This window comes from Phytophthora ramorum (genome assembly GCF_020800215.1).
Source record: "Phytophthora ramorum isolate Pr-102 chromosome Unknown Phyram_PR-102_s0004, whole genome shotgun sequence".
NCBI classification, from domain to species: domain Eukaryota; phylum Oomycota; class Peronosporomycetes; order Peronosporales; family Peronosporaceae; genus Phytophthora; species Phytophthora ramorum.
Genome location: NW_027150650.1, coordinates 2,406,406 through 2,424,000, shown reverse-complemented (window position 1 = coordinate 2,424,000; position 17,595 = coordinate 2,406,406). Strand labels below are relative to the sequence as shown.

General features: G+C 54.2%; 11 protein-coding genes across 11 annotated transcripts; 6 read left to right on the top strand and 5 right to left on the bottom strand.

The window, feature by feature from the left end:
• Positions 1 to 183: 183 nt before the first annotated feature.
• KRP23_5286 (uncharacterized protein) lies at positions 184 to 959 on the bottom strand (the record flags this gene model as incomplete). The annotated part of the gene is made up of 4 exons (XM_067890335.1): positions 184 to 500; positions 577 to 655; positions 713 to 795; positions 863 to 959. 4 exons carry the CDS (start codon positions 957 to 959, stop codon positions 184 to 186), a joined length of 576 nt encoding a protein of 191 aa, XP_067746892.1.
• Positions 960 to 1,231: 272 nt separating this feature from the next.
• KRP23_5285 (uncharacterized protein) lies at positions 1,232 to 2,056 on the bottom strand (the record flags this gene model as incomplete). The annotated part of the gene is made up of 5 exons (XM_067890333.1): positions 1,232 to 1,431; positions 1,510 to 1,591; positions 1,656 to 1,712; positions 1,802 to 1,871; positions 1,929 to 2,056. 5 exons carry the CDS (start codon positions 2,054 to 2,056, stop codon positions 1,232 to 1,234), a joined length of 537 nt encoding a protein of 178 aa, XP_067746891.1.
• A 1,129-nt stretch (positions 2,057 to 3,185) lies between these two features.
• On the top strand, positions 3,186 to 3,872 carry KRP23_5284 (uncharacterized protein; the record flags this gene model as incomplete). Its single annotated transcript, XM_067890332.1, has 1 exon — positions 3,186 to 3,872. The coding sequence occupies one exon, from the start codon at positions 3,186 to 3,188 to the stop codon at positions 3,870 to 3,872; it is 687 nt and encodes a 228-aa protein (XP_067746890.1).
• A 1,794-nt stretch (positions 3,873 to 5,666) lies between these two features.
• On the top strand, positions 5,667 to 5,870 carry KRP23_5283 (uncharacterized protein; the record flags this gene model as incomplete). The annotated part of the gene is made up of 1 exon (XM_067890331.1): positions 5,667 to 5,870. The coding sequence occupies one exon, from the start codon at positions 5,667 to 5,669 to the stop codon at positions 5,868 to 5,870; it is 204 nt and encodes a 67-aa protein (XP_067746889.1).
• A 290-nt stretch (positions 5,871 to 6,160) lies between these two features.
• Positions 6,161 to 6,514, top strand: KRP23_5282 (Alpha-elicitin DRE-alpha; the record flags this gene model as incomplete). The annotated part of the gene is made up of 1 exon (XM_067890330.1): positions 6,161 to 6,514. One exon carries the CDS (start codon positions 6,161 to 6,163, stop codon positions 6,512 to 6,514), a length of 354 nt encoding a protein of 117 aa, XP_067746888.1.
• Positions 6,515 to 6,702: 188 nt separating this feature from the next.
• Positions 6,703 to 7,065, bottom strand: KRP23_5281 (uncharacterized protein; the record flags this gene model as incomplete). The annotated part of the gene is made up of 1 exon (XM_067890329.1): positions 6,703 to 7,065. One exon carries the CDS (start codon positions 7,063 to 7,065, stop codon positions 6,703 to 6,705), a length of 363 nt encoding a protein of 120 aa, XP_067746887.1.
• Positions 7,066 to 8,322: 1,257 nt separating this feature from the next.
• KRP23_5280 (uncharacterized protein) lies at positions 8,323 to 8,685 on the top strand (the record flags this gene model as incomplete). The annotated part of the gene is made up of 1 exon (XM_067890328.1): positions 8,323 to 8,685. The coding sequence occupies one exon, from the start codon at positions 8,323 to 8,325 to the stop codon at positions 8,683 to 8,685; it is 363 nt and encodes a 120-aa protein (XP_067746886.1).
• A 507-nt stretch (positions 8,686 to 9,192) lies between these two features.
• KRP23_5279 (Beta-secretase) lies at positions 9,193 to 10,926 on the bottom strand (the record flags this gene model as incomplete). Its single annotated transcript, XM_067890327.1, has 1 exon — positions 9,193 to 10,926. The coding sequence occupies one exon, from the start codon at positions 10,924 to 10,926 to the stop codon at positions 9,193 to 9,195; it is 1,734 nt and encodes a 577-aa protein (XP_067746885.1).
• A 1,109-nt stretch (positions 10,927 to 12,035) lies between these two features.
• Positions 12,036 to 14,198, top strand: KRP23_5278 (Crooked neck-like protein 1; the record flags this gene model as incomplete). The annotated part of the gene is made up of 2 exons (XM_067890326.1): positions 12,036 to 13,955; positions 14,034 to 14,198. The coding sequence occupies 2 exons, from the start codon at positions 12,036 to 12,038 to the stop codon at positions 14,196 to 14,198; spliced, it is 2,085 nt and encodes a 694-aa protein (XP_067746884.1).
• Positions 14,199 to 14,422: 224 nt separating this feature from the next.
• KRP23_5277 (uncharacterized protein) lies at positions 14,423 to 15,889 on the top strand (the record flags this gene model as incomplete). The annotated part of the gene is made up of 1 exon (XM_067890325.1): positions 14,423 to 15,889. One exon carries the CDS (start codon positions 14,423 to 14,425, stop codon positions 15,887 to 15,889), a length of 1,467 nt encoding a protein of 488 aa, XP_067746883.1.
• Positions 15,890 to 16,090: 201 nt separating this feature from the next.
• KRP23_5276 (uncharacterized protein) lies at positions 16,091 to 17,250 on the bottom strand (the record flags this gene model as incomplete). The annotated part of the gene is made up of 4 exons (XM_067890324.1): positions 16,091 to 16,234; positions 16,313 to 16,998; positions 17,062 to 17,158; positions 17,224 to 17,250. The coding sequence occupies 4 exons, from the start codon at positions 17,248 to 17,250 to the stop codon at positions 16,091 to 16,093; spliced, it is 954 nt and encodes a 317-aa protein (XP_067746882.1).
• Positions 17,251 to 17,595: the final 345 nt, after the last annotated feature.

Sequence of the window (17,595 nt, the reverse complement as noted above, 5' to 3'; positions counted from 1 at the left end):
TAGCATGAATAGATTGCAATTTCTCGTGCGTTAGCTCCTTCCGGAGGCAGCTGTGCTCATATAATAGCTGGTGCGATGAGAAGCTCTCGAACAATATGGGCTCACAATGACCAGCAGCAGTGGCGAGGGAGCTCTTGGGTCCACAGGGAGCACAGGAATATAAATGGCTGCGTCTCTCTCAGTCTATTGCACGACACAGCAGGCCGCACACGGGGCTCCACCCTTGACGTCGTCCGGGTCGGCCGTCGTCACGTCCATGCGCTGCTTGCTGGCCAATTCCACGTGCATGGAGCTCGTGGTGGAGCTCGTGGCACTATCTAACTGATCGGCGGACACGTTGCCGACTTTTTGCTTGGTCACGTCCGGAGACTTTTGCGTCACGATGCCGCCCGCCTGGCGCCACAACAGTGCGTCCACCCAGAACGCGGCCTCGTCATGGGACCGCGCCTTGATGGTGTACACGCGCTCGTTCAGCTCAATCGTGAAGAGGCCGGGGCCGTCTGTAGCAGCAGGTAAAAGCAACGAAACTTGTCAGCCGACTTTGGTTTGAAACGGCTCAAAAACATCTCGTCCTACCGACGTGGTCTTCCTTCAGCAGCGTGATGGCGCCCACTTGCGGCAGATTCAGCGCCGCGAGCAGCTTCTGGCCTTGTTTCTGCAGTTTTAACACGTCAGTGAAGTGTGATGTACGACAGTAAGCACCGAATCGTACCTTGTAGTACGTGAGGAAGCAGCCATTGGTCTCGAACCACCGCTTTTGCCACTTGCCCTCGCGCGTCTTCTTGAACAAATAGCCTGCGCAATGGTAAATCCCTCGTTTAAGCACCGCGTTCAAGCGAGTAAAAGCCGCGGCGGCACGTACCGCGGATCTCCTCGGTGCGGAAGTTGGCCGTGCCCGCGCTGCTGGGCTTGCTGGACGGCGACGAGGCCACGAGCTTGACGTCCATGCGGTCGGCCATCTTCTGCCTCTTTCTGTGCGCTTGGTATATTGAGACCTGGGACGGTGGGCGGAGCCGCAGCTGTAGAGATGACGCCCCCTCTCAAAAAGGGCAAGATGCAAGTGTAGAAATGAAGTGAAAGGGACGGATGACATTGTAAAACGGAAACACGCCGCCCCAAAATAATGGCCGTATCAGAATTTGACAGCGCGTTTGTATCGAAACGTACCCATTCAAACCGCTCTGATTCCGAATCAGGCACGCTAGTTTAGGTTCTGACCCAAATTAATACATCACCGATAGTGGCGGTCGTTCTGGATAAGCGTCTCGAGCTCTTCGAGCCGTGGCCGGTCGATGTGTGGCTGCATCTGCCACGACGCCAGATACACGGTTACGGTCTCATGCTTGGCGCACTCGAAGATGTCCCCGGCGATTAGTGACTTGGCCACCAGCTCGTGCTCGTACATGGCCAGCACCTCGAGTAAGATCCGCTCTGACACACGACGACGACAGCAATTGCTACCGATATCAGCTTCACCATACACGTCAACCCTGCTTCATGTCGCCGTACCATATCGCTGCCTGCGCTGCCCGTCCAGTGCGTTCGCCTGGTCGTCCGCCAGCAAGCGCCTCATCCGCGCGTAGACGTCGGCCTGCGTCGAAAGCATAGATCAACAACCAACAAGACTTGCGCCATATAAACAATACAACACGCACCAAGACGCCGATCTCGTCCTGTAACCGCTTGCTACATCGATGCGCCAAGTCCCACAGCTACACAGCGAAAAATGGCCAAGGAACCATGACGACAGCCCAGCAGTTAGAGCTTCATTATCATCGACAGCAAGCAGCTTCACACGCACCCGTGACGATGCGTGACCTTGCAATTGTTCGCAGTCGGCCAGCGAACCCCAATGCTCCCCCGCGAGGTACCTGCCAAGCACTGTTAGCACAGCAGTAGCACACTCGCATCCTTCCAATGCAACGCACGAGGTCTTCTGCACGCTGTCTGCCACCTTGGCGAGATGTTGCTGTCCCCGCGCGCAACCGGCCTGCCACTCCTGGTCGAGCTTCTTCCACGGGCTCAGCCACCAGCAGCCATCGCGCGCCGCCACCATTCCTCGTTGATCGCGCGGCGAAATGGAAACTACATTATCACATTCGAATGCTTATACTTATGCTTGTTCGTAGGTTCATGTTGAAGTTATCGCTACCAGACATACATGAGCTCAAGGCGGTTGCAGATTTGGAGCATTCCCACAAATGCCATCCGATACGGAGACGTGTCGAGAGAGCGTAAAGTCATCTGGTGCACCTGCGAGTGGATGTAGGATTTTTCAGCTGCTTCTCTAGCCTCGTTCGCGACTGCTGCCAACAATCTGCCCTGTTGACCACATCCAAGAGCGACGTGGCTGCTGCTACATGCAGGCGTTATTCGGCCGCTGCGGTCTGCATCGAGTTTTTCATCACGAATAGTGTGCCCAATACCCGCTCCTTGTGTCTCATCGCCCGATAGATACATGGACGACAATTGCGCCTATGACTGCTTGATGGCCACACGTGCTGCACTCCATCTGCGGTAGTCCAAATGGCATCGCATCGCCCCTGGCGGTTGCGGATTCTGTTCCGATTGACCCGGCAGCACACCACACCCTTCGCTTGACGTGCAACGTTGATAATAGCAAGGAAGGTAAAGCGTTTTCAACCTGAATACCCACGGGTGCTGTGCCAAAAGCCAGTGACCCCATGAATTCAATTGCCCGCTACGAATCGTCGTACGATAGCCTCGTCGAAGGATTTCCCACCCGGGTGCAGTTGGGTAGGCTTCGTAGCTACACGACTAGCGTGGCGGCGCTGTCGTCATTGGAAAAGCGGTGAATCTATTCTGGCACCAACGTACATGCCAGGCTTTCACTCCAGACCGATGGATTCAATGAACGTGCGATAGGGATTCCCACTCGACAGACGGTTATTTCGAGCCGAAAAATAGGTTCAGGTGAGATAGTTTTTCTGCCATGTTCACGCAGGTAAACTATAGATCTAGTCATCGACGCAGCGCCAGCAGCCACACAGGTGCTGAGTGGGTGTGAGGTCCTCCCACGTTGGGAGAAAACTGCTGCTCGCTCCCCATTTGGGCTCCTCAAGATGGCAGTCCATTCCTGAATTCGCAGCCCTCACCCCTCGGACCTCTTCCATTCCTGAATCGGAGCACTTCCAACGAGATCACCAATTCAGCCAGCCATCGCAATGCAAACGCCGACCAACGAGACGAGCTACGGTATCCCCGTCATGACGCCCCAAATTAGCGTCCCGGTGGCTTCCAGCGCCGAAGACGCGAAGGAGCGAAAGCTGCAAGACGAGGACAAGCCGGCGGGTGCTACGCACGTAGCGGACATCGCAACAGGGAACGACTGGGACGTCCCGTTCTTCGGGTGCTTCTCGAGCATCGTACCCAACTGCTGCATGGCCACACTCTGCCCGTGTGTGTCGGTTGCGCAGATTCAGGCGCGACTGGGCAACAGCTACCACAATGCACTGTACAGCCACGGCGCCACAATCTTCGGCCTGGCGGTTTGCGTCGTGCTTTTCATCTCGCATAGCGTTACCAAGGACGTGACAAAGCCTAGGAGAGGCGAGCATCATGGAGTGGAGCGCTCTGCGACGGGCCGACAGATCATCTTCGCGTGCGGCGCAGCGTTCTTCGTCCTCTTCTACGCGTTCTCGCTGTGCCTCGTACGGATGCGCGTAAGAAAGCAATACGAGATCAAGGGAAGCTGCGCCGAAGACTGCTTGGTGTCCACTTGCTGTGCTCCGTGCACGGTTGCTCAAATGGCATCCGTGACGCAAAGCTACACGCCCGGTGTCTGCAGCTTCCAACAGCCTCGCATCGACACTCTCCCGGGATACCCGGTCGCCCCAGTGCAGTTCGTTTGAAGCAGCACTAACAAACATCATTTTATCAACCAAGTATATATGATCTCCTTCGAAATCGATTGAGTACTGCAAACGACACTGATGCATTCTGAGTTTGTCGTTGTTACAGCGCAGGTTCTCCCTAAGGGTATTATGGTTGTTATAGGTAACGTTACCCTCCGAGTCCTACTTCAGTTCTGGAAGCCCAAACGAAGAAAAAGTGCTTCAACATGTTGAAGCTGCAACTTTACCAAGCAACGCGTGACTTGTCTCGAGTGGAAGACGTGGCTGTGATTCACTGCTTGTGATCACCGAGACTATGTTGATCAGTGCCGCTATTACTGCCCCCGCTTGGTTGTGAATCACCTGGTCCCCTCCAGTACCATATCCAAATTCTTTACCGAGCCCGCTTCAGCTGGCGCTTGCTACGCTCGTATGCGGAACCGGACATTTGAGCTTCAGAATGTCCAAATCTGCCCGCCGCGCTCTCGATTTGCCTTTGGTTGGCATTCCCATTCCCACCACTGGAAAACCCAGTACAATTGCACAACGGAGTTTCTCCGTACCGGTAGGCATATTCAAGCTTCTTGCCTCGCAGTCGACGTTGGCGATGCAGACTAAGCAGACCGAGTGGCTCCCGAAACTCCCCGTGATAACTGTCGTCCCCGATGTCAACCCTGTATGCAGACGTCGATCTTTTGCCACTGCGATTCGGCAACGTGCGTTAAACTCGCCAAGCCCGACATGGAATGCCACCTTCTGTGACTGCTGCTGCTCCGTAGCACCGACGTATTGCTGCGTTGTCGCGTGCTGTCCGTGCACTACCATCGCGTCTGTGAAGGAAAGCTTAGGCGGCAGCTACGAGCGGACACTGCTGTACTTTGGCGGGCTGGCGTTTGGCATGTTGGTCTGCATCGGATTCGCGGCTTCAAATAACCCTGACGATCACCAGGAACATCCAGTCAATGACACCTCGCCACCTTCACCGTCGCGCCACGCCGGTGTTGGCAAAGCATTCGCGTGGGAAGCTGCAGCACTCGCTCTGTTGATAACGTTCCTGCTTGGCGTTTTGAGGCTCCGTATGCAGACGCGGCAAACTCTTGGCATCAAGGGCTCGCGGGCGATCGACTGCCTTTCGAGTTTATTTTGTTGCTTTTGCGTAATTTCGCAACTTCACCTGGAGCTCAGCGGCCATCACGAGAAAACACCAGCAAATCGGCAAACACAGTTCTGCCGTCGTCAAGGAGTCGACAACTTCGCTGCGACCTGTCCGGTAGACACGTTAGCACCGTACGCCGTCATGTAGTTTGTTGTCAGACTGGAGGGGAGCCCCTCCCCAAATACCGAAGAAAAGTATGAAAATACAGGTACGAACTTGTGGTGCTTGTTTGACGCTCGCATTCTGTTACTTCGCCTTCGAAAGATTCAAGTGAGGACAAATCTCATTTGCCTTCAGGCGTGCTGGCGGAAATTATGCATGTGCCACGTTGAAGCTGCTGTCATCATTACACTCAGTGATTCAACAGACGAAAGTCCGTTCAAGGCAAGCAAAGTGACGTCACGCGACGGCAGGCCCAAGATATGGCTATAGTGCAGTACATTAACCGCAGGGTCGCAGCTAGCCCAATGAATTGAAGGTTGCGGTCCGCGAGCATTTACTATCAGAAACCCACCGTCAGAAACCCACCCTCACCAGTTAAACCAGATGCACGTTGAACCGAATCAGCAGCGGAGTCGTGTTGGTGGCGTCGGCTCCGATCGGTCATTCCCCAATCTGCCTCGTACACTACAAGCCACCGCATTACCACCGCCACCATGCGAGCGTGCGCCGCGAGCACGGGGTACACGCTGTGCCCGTTCATGGAAATCCCCTCAGCCGATGAGCTCACTCTCATCTACGCCGATACCACCTGCACCAAGGTGCTGGCGGGGACTGTGGCGCTGGATCTGCCGGATTGCACCGTAACGTATGACAGCATTGCCACGGAAATAATTGCCGACATCACTACGGCTCGATAGCTTTTTGAAGCTATCAATAATGTCAACGAAATGCAGTGGGTATTCATCTTGATGCTTGTGCCGCTTGAAGATTCCGATGCCGCCGTTGCGAGACCCTCAGTAACATGCAGTGGGTGTTGACACAGTACATGTACAGAAGCTAAGGCAATATTTGCCGGAAGTTAGATGCATTTGTACTTGTTTTTGATACGTATTCAGTTCACGACAACCAAATGGTTTATCCTTGGATGGGGTCGTGGCGCGCCGATTAACGTCACAGTCGAGCATTGCCACCCCAGCCGAACCGCGAAATGAAGACCGCCGCGCTTGCTGTCACTATTGCTACTATGGCTGCCTCTGTCGCTGCGGAGGAATGCGCGTCCACCACGCTGAGCTTCGCGCTGCTCCCGCTGCAGTCTCAGTCGGGACTGTGCGCCGCCGACTCGGGCTACAAGCTGTACCCGTTCACTGGTATGCCATCATTCGACCAAGTCAAGCTCATGTGCAAAAGTGACGCCTGCAACAAGTTACTGGACGAGGCCAAGGACTCCGAAATGCCGAGCTGCGACGTGACTGTCAACGGCACAGCGTACAATATCCACGAAAGTATTGAGCTCATGTTCGCCGGATGTGAGGTTATTGATGTCAATGAGCTATCGGCTTGATTTTGCTGTAGGGGTAACCCACATGTAGCCTATGCCAATACAGAAGAAGCTTTCCCCTGCACTGCAGTATTTTTAGCACGAACAACCAACTCAAGTTATGTGTTGATTTAGCAAGCATATTGATTGTGACTACACAAAAACAAGAGTTCTAGTATTACGAGCGCTTCGAACACTGCCACTCATCCCATCTACTTGCGCGACTCGTACACGCCGCAGCGCGTAGCGTAGTCTGTCAGCTCTGTGCGCACGTTCAGCTGCGACGCCTCGTGATCGATGGTACAGTCCGGTAGATCGCTGTCGACGGCACCCTGCAGCACGCCAGTGCACGTCGGGTTGGCACAGATGTTGGCCATCTGCTCGTCCGTGGGCTTGCCGCTGAAGGGGTAGATGGTGTATCCGGTATCGTCGGCGCAGGTTTTAGCGTCGGAGAGCAGTGGGAGCAGCTTGAAGACGAGGGTCATGGTGGAGCAGGTTTCCGCGGCTACAGGGACCGGCGCGGAGACGGCGGCGAGGGCAATGGCAGCGGCGAAGGTGAAGGTGGTAGTCTTCATGTCGAGTGGAAAGGTCGTGGGAGTGGAGTGGCTTGTTGCTGTTTCTTAAGGGAAGCAAATTGGAAAGTGAGAGACGTTGGGAGTTCGAGAAGATATACCACAGGCAAGATTGATCAATTTGTTCATAGCGGGCACTTACTTATCTAATGAAAACACATGTGAAGAGGTGTTGACGGACTCGTCTGAATACGAACAATTTTAATATTTTAGAAGATGCAAGGTGGGCAAGGCACGTTGGTCGTCGACTGCAAAGTTGATGTCCTCTTCTCACCGAGTTGCTCTCTAGGAAACATGTGTTGAGGCATGCAGCAATCGCTACGAAGCGATTTGAGTTTAAACGTTTTCGTTGACGGCAACCTGAACACTCATGATCGTAGTCATTCTTGAAAGCATACCTGATTAATCTGCCTAGGTGAGAGTAACTACTCTTGAACGAATCGGTTGAGATAAAATGCGTCAAGGCTCGCGTTCCTGTTTAATTTTCGACGCTCCACTTTCTCTGTTTCAACATCGCGCTGGGCGCTTCTAGAGAAATATTGGCAACGGATCATTACAGAAATTGACCGGTACACAGACTGTTCCCCTCGTCATTTCGTGTCAAATGTGTTGTTGAACGAGTTGGGTTAGCAGTGGGACTTCGCAGTGTAATAATAGCCTGCGAGTCAATGAGAAATACCAGTCCCAGGACTTCCAAGATTTAAGATGACAACTGCGCTGGTTCGGAAAGCGAAGACATGATCGATGTTCGGAGGCAATTCTCAGAATTCAAAGCTTACACTTGTTTCCGTGATGTATTGGTAATTCAGCAAGAAAAACAATTCAACGTGACAAAGCGAATCCTGAAAATTATCTTTGCCTCTAACTTTGGCAGAAACACAACTGCTGTAACTTCGGACAAGGTGATAGTGTACCAGTACGTACATGCATTACAAAATACGTAAGTACCGTAGTCTGCAATGACATTTCAATTTGACAATGCAGGCAAGAGCAGCACGCCATGCGCCTTTCTACGGTTGTGCTTTCACGCAACGTGAATCACGATGGAGAAACCCAAAATTTATTCAGACGGACTTGTATCCTCGGATCTGTACACAACAAGATCAATGGCACCTTACCACTTTTATCCACGCACACCAGCTTCTTGTGATATAAGGTCTTTACCCCCTTGATTCCATTCGAAACAACGCTCACTTTCCAATTTGCTTCCCTTAAGAAACAGCAACAAGCCACTCCACTCCCACGACCTTTCCACTCGACATGAAGACTACCACCTTCACCTTCGCCGCTGCCATTGCCCTCGCCGCCGTCTCCGCGCCGGTCCCTGTAGCCGCGGAAACCTGCTCCACCATGACCCTCGTCTTCAAGCTGCTCCCACTGCTCTCCGACGCTAAAACCTGCGCCGACGATACCGGATACACCATCTACCCCTTCAGCGGCAAGCCCACGGACGAGCAGATGGCCAACATCTGTGCCAACCCGACGTGCACTGGCGTGCTGCAGGGTGCCGTCGACAGCGATCTACCGGACTGTACCATCGATCACGAGGCGTCGCAGCTGAACGTGCGCACAGAGCTGACAGACTACGCTACGCGCTGCGGCGTGTACGAGTCGCGCAAGTAGATGGAGCGAGGGGAAGCCACTGGCAGCAGACCGAAGTGTACCTTATAGACGTCTTCTTTTGTGTGTTTTTCGACAATCAATAGAATCAATTACCTACACTTTTACCAGGGCGCCACGTTCTCCAAAGCCCAGCGACTTTCAGGCTAATCCTATTTATTATTACAGACACCAGCAATTGATGCGTCTACTGTACACCGGCAATACATTATGCATCTTAAAGTTAAATTGCTCTCAATGCTTGAGTGTGATCATCAAAAGGTTCAGGTCTTGTTGCTCGTCAACATGTAGGAACCACTTCAAGAAAAATAATTCGCGTCGTAACCTTGTCTTCTAAGATACCTGACCCATTATATCCCCTTGACTACATACCAGCACCGTTCAAATACTTCAGCTTTTGCTTCACTTTGTCGAAGTCGTACAAAAAGTTGATTCGACTGTACATGCTTTGAAAACTTCAATATGTTAGTTTTGATTTTTTGCGCTGATAATAATATGGTACTCGGCTGTCTAACTAGGATATGCCTTTCGGCCCGGTACAGCGGCAGCTGGGGCTCCTGTTGTGTTGGGGTTGAAGCGGACTGATGGCGAAGTTGCCAACCTGTATCCACTTGTAACTGGGGCTCCACCGTTCATAATTGGAACTGCGGAGGTGGGCGGCGTGTAAGCTTCCACGATGTACACGGAACTTGGCTGCGTTGGGGTGTGCAGCAGGTTGCGGTCAAGGCGGTCATTTGAGTACAAGTTGCGCTGTACCTGAGGCTGGTTCTGGTTCTGGAGCGCTTCAAGCTGGCGCATCAGTTTGCGGCGCTTCCACGTGAAGTATCCGTACGCGACGGCCATCAGGATAATGATAACGATGGCCACAATGACCACGTACATCCACCACTGCCAGAAGAAGCAGGGCTTGCCCGAAAACGGCACGTAGCTGCTGAGCAGACTGCTCTTGCGGTCTGTGGAGCCGACGCAGTCGCAGAAGGAATCCTCAGCACTCATGGTCTCAACCGTGATGTTCTTGCTGGACGTGACACCGTTCGGGCAGTTGTCCGCCACAGCGAGACCCACACGGTCATTCGCACGGTCATGCACCGTGAACAACCCATCCATGAACACGTCGCCCAGCAACGTGAAATCGCCCTCCGAGATGCCAAACACGCGGCACGCAGTTTCCCCCTGCCCTGTCGAAACCACTAGCGGCCGCCAAATGTACTCGGCCGGAATGGTGATCGTCATTTGCTGTGATTTCTCGTCATCCACAGCCAGTGAGATGGTCAGTCCTGGCAGCGAGTAAATGATCGAGTTAGCGTTGGTCGGGTCGCACTCGCTGTCGCAGCAAGTGGAGTCGTCGTCAAAGAAGCTGTCGCTGACATCCGACGCCACTTTCTCTACCTGCGTCTTCAGCTCCGCAATCACGGCACTGTACACACTGGACGGGAAGGCCAAGTTGCTTGTTCCCGAGTCGATGATCGCTCTGGGCGAGTTGATCGTCTCGCAGTCCAGCCCGAGACTCTCTCCGTCCACGCCAATGTCTGTGACGATCACATTGTAGTACTTATCCTGCACCAATGGGGTGTAGACGATGTCTCCCTTGTGATAGCTCTCTCCACTCGGTCCTTCCGTTCCTCCGAGCAGAAACTCGCCAGCGTACAGATACGAATCGTCCTCCATGGACACGTTGCTCAAACTCAGCGCCTGTAGAGCGCCACACATCTGCAGACTGAAGACGTCGTCCAGTCCGTCTGCGCTCTTAACCGTGTCGAAGTAGGGCGTAGGCGGGTCGCTGGAGGGTGACGCGATAGCCTTGTACCCGAGCCCGATGATGCCGTCGTAGCCCGTGGAGATGAAGCTGTCCTCGGCCGTGATCTCTGCGAACGGCATGCTCTCGACGGTGCCCAGCCCCTGTCCGGAGAAAGTGTCCGCCACCACTTGGCCGCTCCAGGAGCCACTCACGTATGTGACGCTGACGCTCGTGCCTTGATCCACGCAAGTACTGGAGTCCGAACACGAGTAGAGGTGCTCGTTCGTGAGCGAGCAGCACTCGGCCGTGACCACTGCCGTATTGGCCGAGCCTGTGTCCAACAGCAGGTTGAATGAGTCGGAGCTAGAGCTGCCCGAGCTGGACGAGTACAAACTCGAGCCGACGTTCACTTGCACGTAGTAGGCAAGCCCCGACGACAGGCCCCAGAGCTTCTGCTGCAGGATGTCGCTGGCCTGCGCAGTCTGCAGACTCAGAGGCAGCAGCATCGCCACTACTGAAGCCACCGCCCGCATGGCTGTAAATATAGCAATGCAATGGTGTCGACCAGCGGCGGAGACGGAATGCAGCAAGTGAGGCCAGACGGCCATGATAGCGCCCAGCCGCGTGCAAAGCAATTCCTCTTGGCGCCAAACCTTCTATAATACATACGACGTGTCTGGCTTGGCGCCGGCGTGCAGCAAGGTCCTGTTTGAAATTCCTGTGGAAACACATGAGATGGGAGAACGCATGCGTTGGACTGCCGACTCACGCGCTATCGCTTGAGTATAAGATATGACAGGAGTGGGATGTCCCAACCGATCGATGTCTCGGTTATGCACATACGTGGCCACTTTTCGCCTGAGATTTGTCTTGCATGTCCAGTATGTGGCAAATGCCTCGGTCAAAAATTAAAATGTGGCTCGTATAGCCTCAAAAAGATGTTTGTGGCAGTGTGTGGTACACTCTTTCTGGAAATAGATCTGCCATATTCCAACCCCACGACGCCGACAGACCGTAAACGGGCCCAGCAGTCAAACGCCGTTTTCATGTGGTCGCGACCAAGCCTTGGCCCAAAGCACCTCTTACCATCGACGGTCGGCTGCGCTCTCTCTCAGTGTCTGCGCCTACCATCATATAAACGGATAAGCTTAGCATATTATTGATGGAGCCGCCTGAAAATTGGGAATCACCACCACGCAAGGTGAGTAGGAAAGCAGCTCGAAAGGATGGTTCGGCATCTGATGCCTGCCGTCGCAACCCGAGGTCGTGTGGGACATCCGCGCCGCTGACGGTACGCGGTGTTGATGGTACATGTATTGAACCCTTCCGCAATTTGTTTTGTCTTGCAGGCTGCAAGCAAAACTACAGGATCAGCTGCGCAGCAGCTCGCTGGCATTGCCTGCAAATCCACCCGTCATCAACAGCGTTCGCTTACTACTTCAACTTCCTCTGGTTCACTTTACGTACAGTACTTCACTGAGCCCCAACTACCCTACCTTTCCTCTCACTTCCGACTCACACTAAGTTCGCCCACCCTTTAAGTTCGCGTCCATTTAGCTCTCCACACCCGGACGCCATCCACCGCCGCCTTCGTGCCACCACCTCGTCGTCGACCATGATGAAGAAGAGCGTGGTGAAGAACCGCGCGCCCGCGCCCATCCAGATCACGGCGGAGCAGATTCTGCTCGAGGCCAACCAGCGCAAGGAGGAGCTCGCGCAGCCGCCGCGCCGCCGCATCGCCGATGCCGCCGAGCTGGCCGAGTACCGCATGGGCAAGCGCAAGGCGTTCGAGGACGAGCTGCGCCGCCAGCGCCACCACGTGGGCACGTGGATGAAGTACGCCACGTGGGAGGAGAGCCAAGAAGAGTTCGCGCGCGCCCGCAGCGTCTTCGAGCGCGCGCTGGATGTGGACTACAAGGCCACGACCATTTGGCTCAAGTATGCCGAAATGGAGATGCGCCACAAGTTCGTTAACCACGCGCGCAACGTATGGGACCGCGCCGTGACGTTGCTGCCGCGTGTGGCTCAGTTCTGGTACAAATACGCTTTCATGGAGGAGATGCTGGGCAATCTGAACGGCGCCAGACGCGTGTTCGAGCGCTGGATGGAGTGGCAGCCCGACGACCAGGCCTGGTACTCGTACATTAAGCTGGAGATGCGCGCCAAGGACGTTCCAAGAGCGAGGGTGTTGTACGAACGCTACGTCATGTGCCATCCAGGGGAGAAGGCCTACATCAAGTTTGCCAAATGGGAGGAAAAGTCGCAGAAGCAACTTGCATTAGCCAGGAAAGTGTACGAGCGCGCTCTGGAGGAGCTGCGCAGTGACGAGAAGACGGAGCAGATTTACTTGGCGTTTGCCCTGTTTGAGGAGAGGTGTCGCGAGCTGGAACGCGCTCGAGCAGTGTTCAAGTACGCGCTGGATACGCTACCAAAGGAGGAGGCGCCAGCACTTTACAGCGCCTTCATTACGTTTGAAAAGCAGCATGGCGACAAGGACAGGATCGAAGACGTGGTGATTGCCAAGCGACGTGTTGTGTATGAGCAGCAGGTGGCCTCCAACGCGCTGGATTACGACTCGTGGCTGGAGTACATTAAGCTCGAGGAGAACGAGGCCGCTGGCTCGCAGTCATTTGGTCTCGTGCGTGAGGTGTATGAGCGCGCTATTGCTAATGTGCCTCCTATTCCCGAGAAGAAATACTGGCGGCGGTACATTTACCTCTGGATCAAATACGCCCTGTTCGAGGAGTTGCTGGCAGGTGATAATGACGACAGCGGCAGCTCATCGAAGCGCTGCAGTCAAGTTTACAAGACCTGCTTGAAGCTGATTCCGCATGATAAGTTCACGTTCGCCAAAATCTGGATCCTTTACGCCAAGTTTCTCATCCGACAGCGCGACGCACAGGGCGCGCGAAGGACTCTAGGCGAAGCATTAGGTCGGTGTCCGAAGAAGAAACTTTTTACGAGCTACATCGAGCTGGAGCTCATGATGGGCGAGATTGACCGCTGTCGCAAGATCTACACGCGCTTCCTAGAGTTCGATGCACAAAACTGCGAGACGTGGCAGAAGTACGCCATGCTCGAGCGCCAGGTGGGTGAAGTTGAGCGTGCGCGTGCGATCTACGAGCTGGCAATCAAGCAACCCGTGTTGGATATGCCCGAAATGATCTGGAAGCACTACATCGACTTCGAAATTGAAAATGACGAGCGCGATAACACGCGTGCGCTGTACGAGCGCCTACTTGAACGTACGAAACACGTTAAGGTCTGGATCAGTTTTGCCCAGTTCGAAGCTTCATCTGCTGACGACAAGGACGTTCAGAGCGAAAACATTGAGGCAGCACGCGATGTTTTCGAGCGTGCGCTGCGGTACATGAAGGAACAGGGAGGCGAAGAACTCAAGGAGGATCGTGTCTTGTGCATGGAGACGTGGCTGGAGATGGAAAAGCAGAGCGGCGATGCCAAGATGATCCAGAAGGTCAGCGACATGCTGCCCCGCAAGGTCACCAAGCAGCGCATGGCGTACGCGCAGGACGGAGTACGTGTCGAGCTGCTGTATTTATACTCTGTGTGGACTTGCGCTAACATTTTTGCTTCATGTTGTGTACTTAAGCAGACGGAGCTCGGTCTCGAGGAGTACACGGACTACATCTTCCCGGACGACGAGCAGGCGCAGTCGCACCTCAAGTTGCTGCAAGCCGCGCAGTTGTGGAAGCAAAAGAAGCGCGCGAGAGAGGAGGCCGCCGCAACAGAAGACAGCAAAGAGGAGGAAACAGACTAGCAAACCATGTCGTACTCTACATCAACGCAGTGACCAATCTCCGGTTTGTATAGGCAACACATCGTGGTGCTTGATGCGCTTGTTGCCTTTTTGTCTCATCAGCTACTACATGTACCTCTCCGATTCGCTATCCGTTACGAAAGGATTAGCACCTACCACAGTAAGAACAGTAATCATCGTGATCATTGTGCCATTCACCGAGAGGCTCAGAAGTGTCAAATACCATGCCTCTTCCTCTGCGTTCGTTGCTGTCTTCTGGATGCTGTGCGCGTCCTCTGAGCTCGCGAATCGGTGCGTCATGCAGAACTACGCCTCCTCTTCTTCGTGGTGCAGGTTGCAACACCCGATTCGCATCCACGGCCCCGCCGCGTCAAGTCTTCGCAGACCCCTCGGTGGGCATCGGCAGCCTCCCGTTGGCGCCGGAGGAGACGCAGGCGGAGCGCGAGCTGCTTAAGTCCCTCCCAGAGTTCCAAGAGGCAGCGGAGGTGCTGCTGGGCCAGGGCGGAGACGAGGCGCGGCTGCTGCCCAACTGCAAGCGAGCCGAGAAGGCGCTACCCAAGCTCCAGCGCACGGTGGAGATCTGCCGCTCGGCCATGGGCTTCCAGAGCGTGTATCTGCAGGCAGCACTGCGTCACTTGGTGGCCACGCTTTTCATGAAGGGCGACGTGGCGGAGGCCAGGAAGGTCATGCAGGAGCGCGGTGACGTCATGCAGTGGCCCGTGGCGGAACACGAGCGCATGCTGCGACTGCTGCTGCGCGCAAATCTGCCCAAGGAGGCAGAGGCTTGGTGCCAGAAGGACGAGTTCACCAAGCTGTTCCCCAAGGACGAGACTGTGCCGCTCAAGTGGTCGCTGTACGAACTGATTGGCACGGAGCTTAGCGGAGGAGCCGAGCAATTGGCTAAGGCCGTGGAAGACCCGCTGTTTGTGCAGGCAGTGGAGACGCTGAGAGAGAAGAAGGATGTTGTGTTGAAACATGAAGCAGCGAGCGACTTGAAGGCGAGCGAGGTGCAACTGGGACGCGAGATCCCGTACCTATTGGCGCAGTACGCGTCGCTGTCGGTGGCCAGCACGCGAGCACTGGAGAAGGACCCCAAGGCGAACCCCAAGACACCTCCCAGCGATGAGCAGCTGGTGAGTCTGAACCAGGCTGAAGTTTTGTATAAGGAAGCGCTTGCGTGGGTGGAGAAGACGGCCGCTGAAGACGACAAGGACGCCTTGTTGGCTTCGGGACCGAACGCCCCGTTTGGAGCCTGGGTTGAGACCAACCTCGGCGAGCTGCTGCTGCGCAAGAACGAGCCTGAGGAAGCCATGGAGTGGCTGGGTAAGGCCATGAGCACTCTGCAGGCGGAACAGAATGGTGTTGGAGGGAGCGCGCTGGCGATGACCCGCGTCCTCAGTCAAATTGCGCGGGGTTGTCACGTCATGGGCCAGGCTGTGACTAGTGAGGGTCTGTTTGTTACTGTGGTCGAGTCATTCGAGCGCGAAGCGAAGCTGTCCCCGACAGATCGTGTCGAGTTTGCGCGCGTGCTGCGTTCGTATGGCGACCTGCTGTCCAGCTGGGAGAAGCGTGAGGCTGGAGCGGCGAAGAGGTACGCGCAAGCTGAACGCGTGGAACAGGAACTGGCAAAAATGTGCCTGGCCAGCCAAAGCGCTGCTGCGTTGCACCCCATATTTTATTTGCCGTTGTAAGGGGTGGAGAAATCTATAGGGAATTGGAGAGTTTTAACATCCGAAGGAACTTAAAGGTTGCTGCCCTGTTGCGCAACATGGAGAACCTTACACTGTTTGTTAAGCAGTCTCTGATTAACCCCACCAGTCGGAGACGGCACTACATGTTACACAAAACGTCTCCTGCTGCAGGACTCGTGCATGAAGTATCCGGCAACCCATTTAGTCCATGTCAACGGCAATGTAATCGCCACGGTATGGAGGGCTCTGAACGTGTCGACGTGTAGGTTGGACGCCACTTGGAATCAATCGCTCGGAGCCCGCCAAGGAGATCGCACAAAATAAAAACAGGAACGAGACACCCATCTACGATAACAATATACAAAACGGATCGTGTGTGAGTCCACAGAATTTCACAGTGTAAATAACAGAACGGCTACGTACTAGCAGCATCCACGGCATGAGTATATCAAAGCTGGACATCATCTTGCCTTCCAGTCGAGTAGCAAGAAGAAAAAACGGTGACACCAGCATAAAGATGATGGCTGCAGTGAGCACAGCGTCCAGCAGCCTGTGTGACGACGTCGAGTTGATGTACTTCTTGATCGGGTACCAGCAGAGGTAGGCCACAAGTATCCACACAGGGGTCATCACGCGCCACCAGTTAGTACCGCTCAGAGTTCCATCCACCTTCATTCCAATCAGCAGCGCCTGAACGACGCGCAACAGCGTCAAAATCGTCTTGCGGATAACCGCCTTCACCAACAGCGCCCTCTCCGCCTCAATACCTTCCGTCTCAGATACGCCAGCTCCAACACTGTCGCTCACAAGCATCTGATGGCCCAAAACACCCCCCGCTACCACCTCAAGCAGATTAAGGGCCTCGCACACAAAGTACGGAGTCAACACCGTCACAAGACTCCAGTCCACCACTCCATCCAATTTGTTCACAATAAACACTTGCACCAGCAGCAGCAGCAGCTCCTTGCAAAACGTAAATGTCTTCCCATCGGTAAACATCCATGCAAACAGCAAACTCCCGTAGTATATAGTGTCCAGAACCCACAACGGAGTGAAGACCACGGCCCATGAACGGGTGATCACATTGTCCACCCGAAGACAGCACAAAACTGCACCAGCCAAGAAGAGTTAGCACCCATTGAATACCTGCAACTAGCACATAGCTAACGTACTGGGGATGGCTAATACGAAGAGGAACAGCACCATGGCGAGCAGCAGAATGAGGCATCGACCTCGGAAGCCAAGACCCCTTACGGTCTCACAGACATTCTGGAATGCACCAAACTTTCTGTTACACTGAGAAGTTTAACTGGTGGGTAAGTTGGGGAGCGCACCTCGACGCTCCAGCCGCGGACGTTCATGATGAAGCGAGACAGTCTGTAAAGTGCTGCAATAGTTACCGAATATTTCGATTATTGTCCAATGAATTGACGCAGCCGGCAGACATTAGACCCTAGCCCATAACTAGATCAATTTTAATCATTTTAAGGTACGATTTTGACACAGGTTCCCAAACACGCTGTGAAAGGCTGGCATTCGCTATCACTCGCGTTTTTGCACTTTACTTCTCTGTCCGGCCAATTTATACGAGTTTGGTTTTTTTTTGTTTGCCACACAAAATGTTACATGAATTTTATTGGTCAAAATTTGACTCAGCTAAACGACTGGCAGCGATCAGTAATTTGGCGCCGCCTTCAGCTCATTTG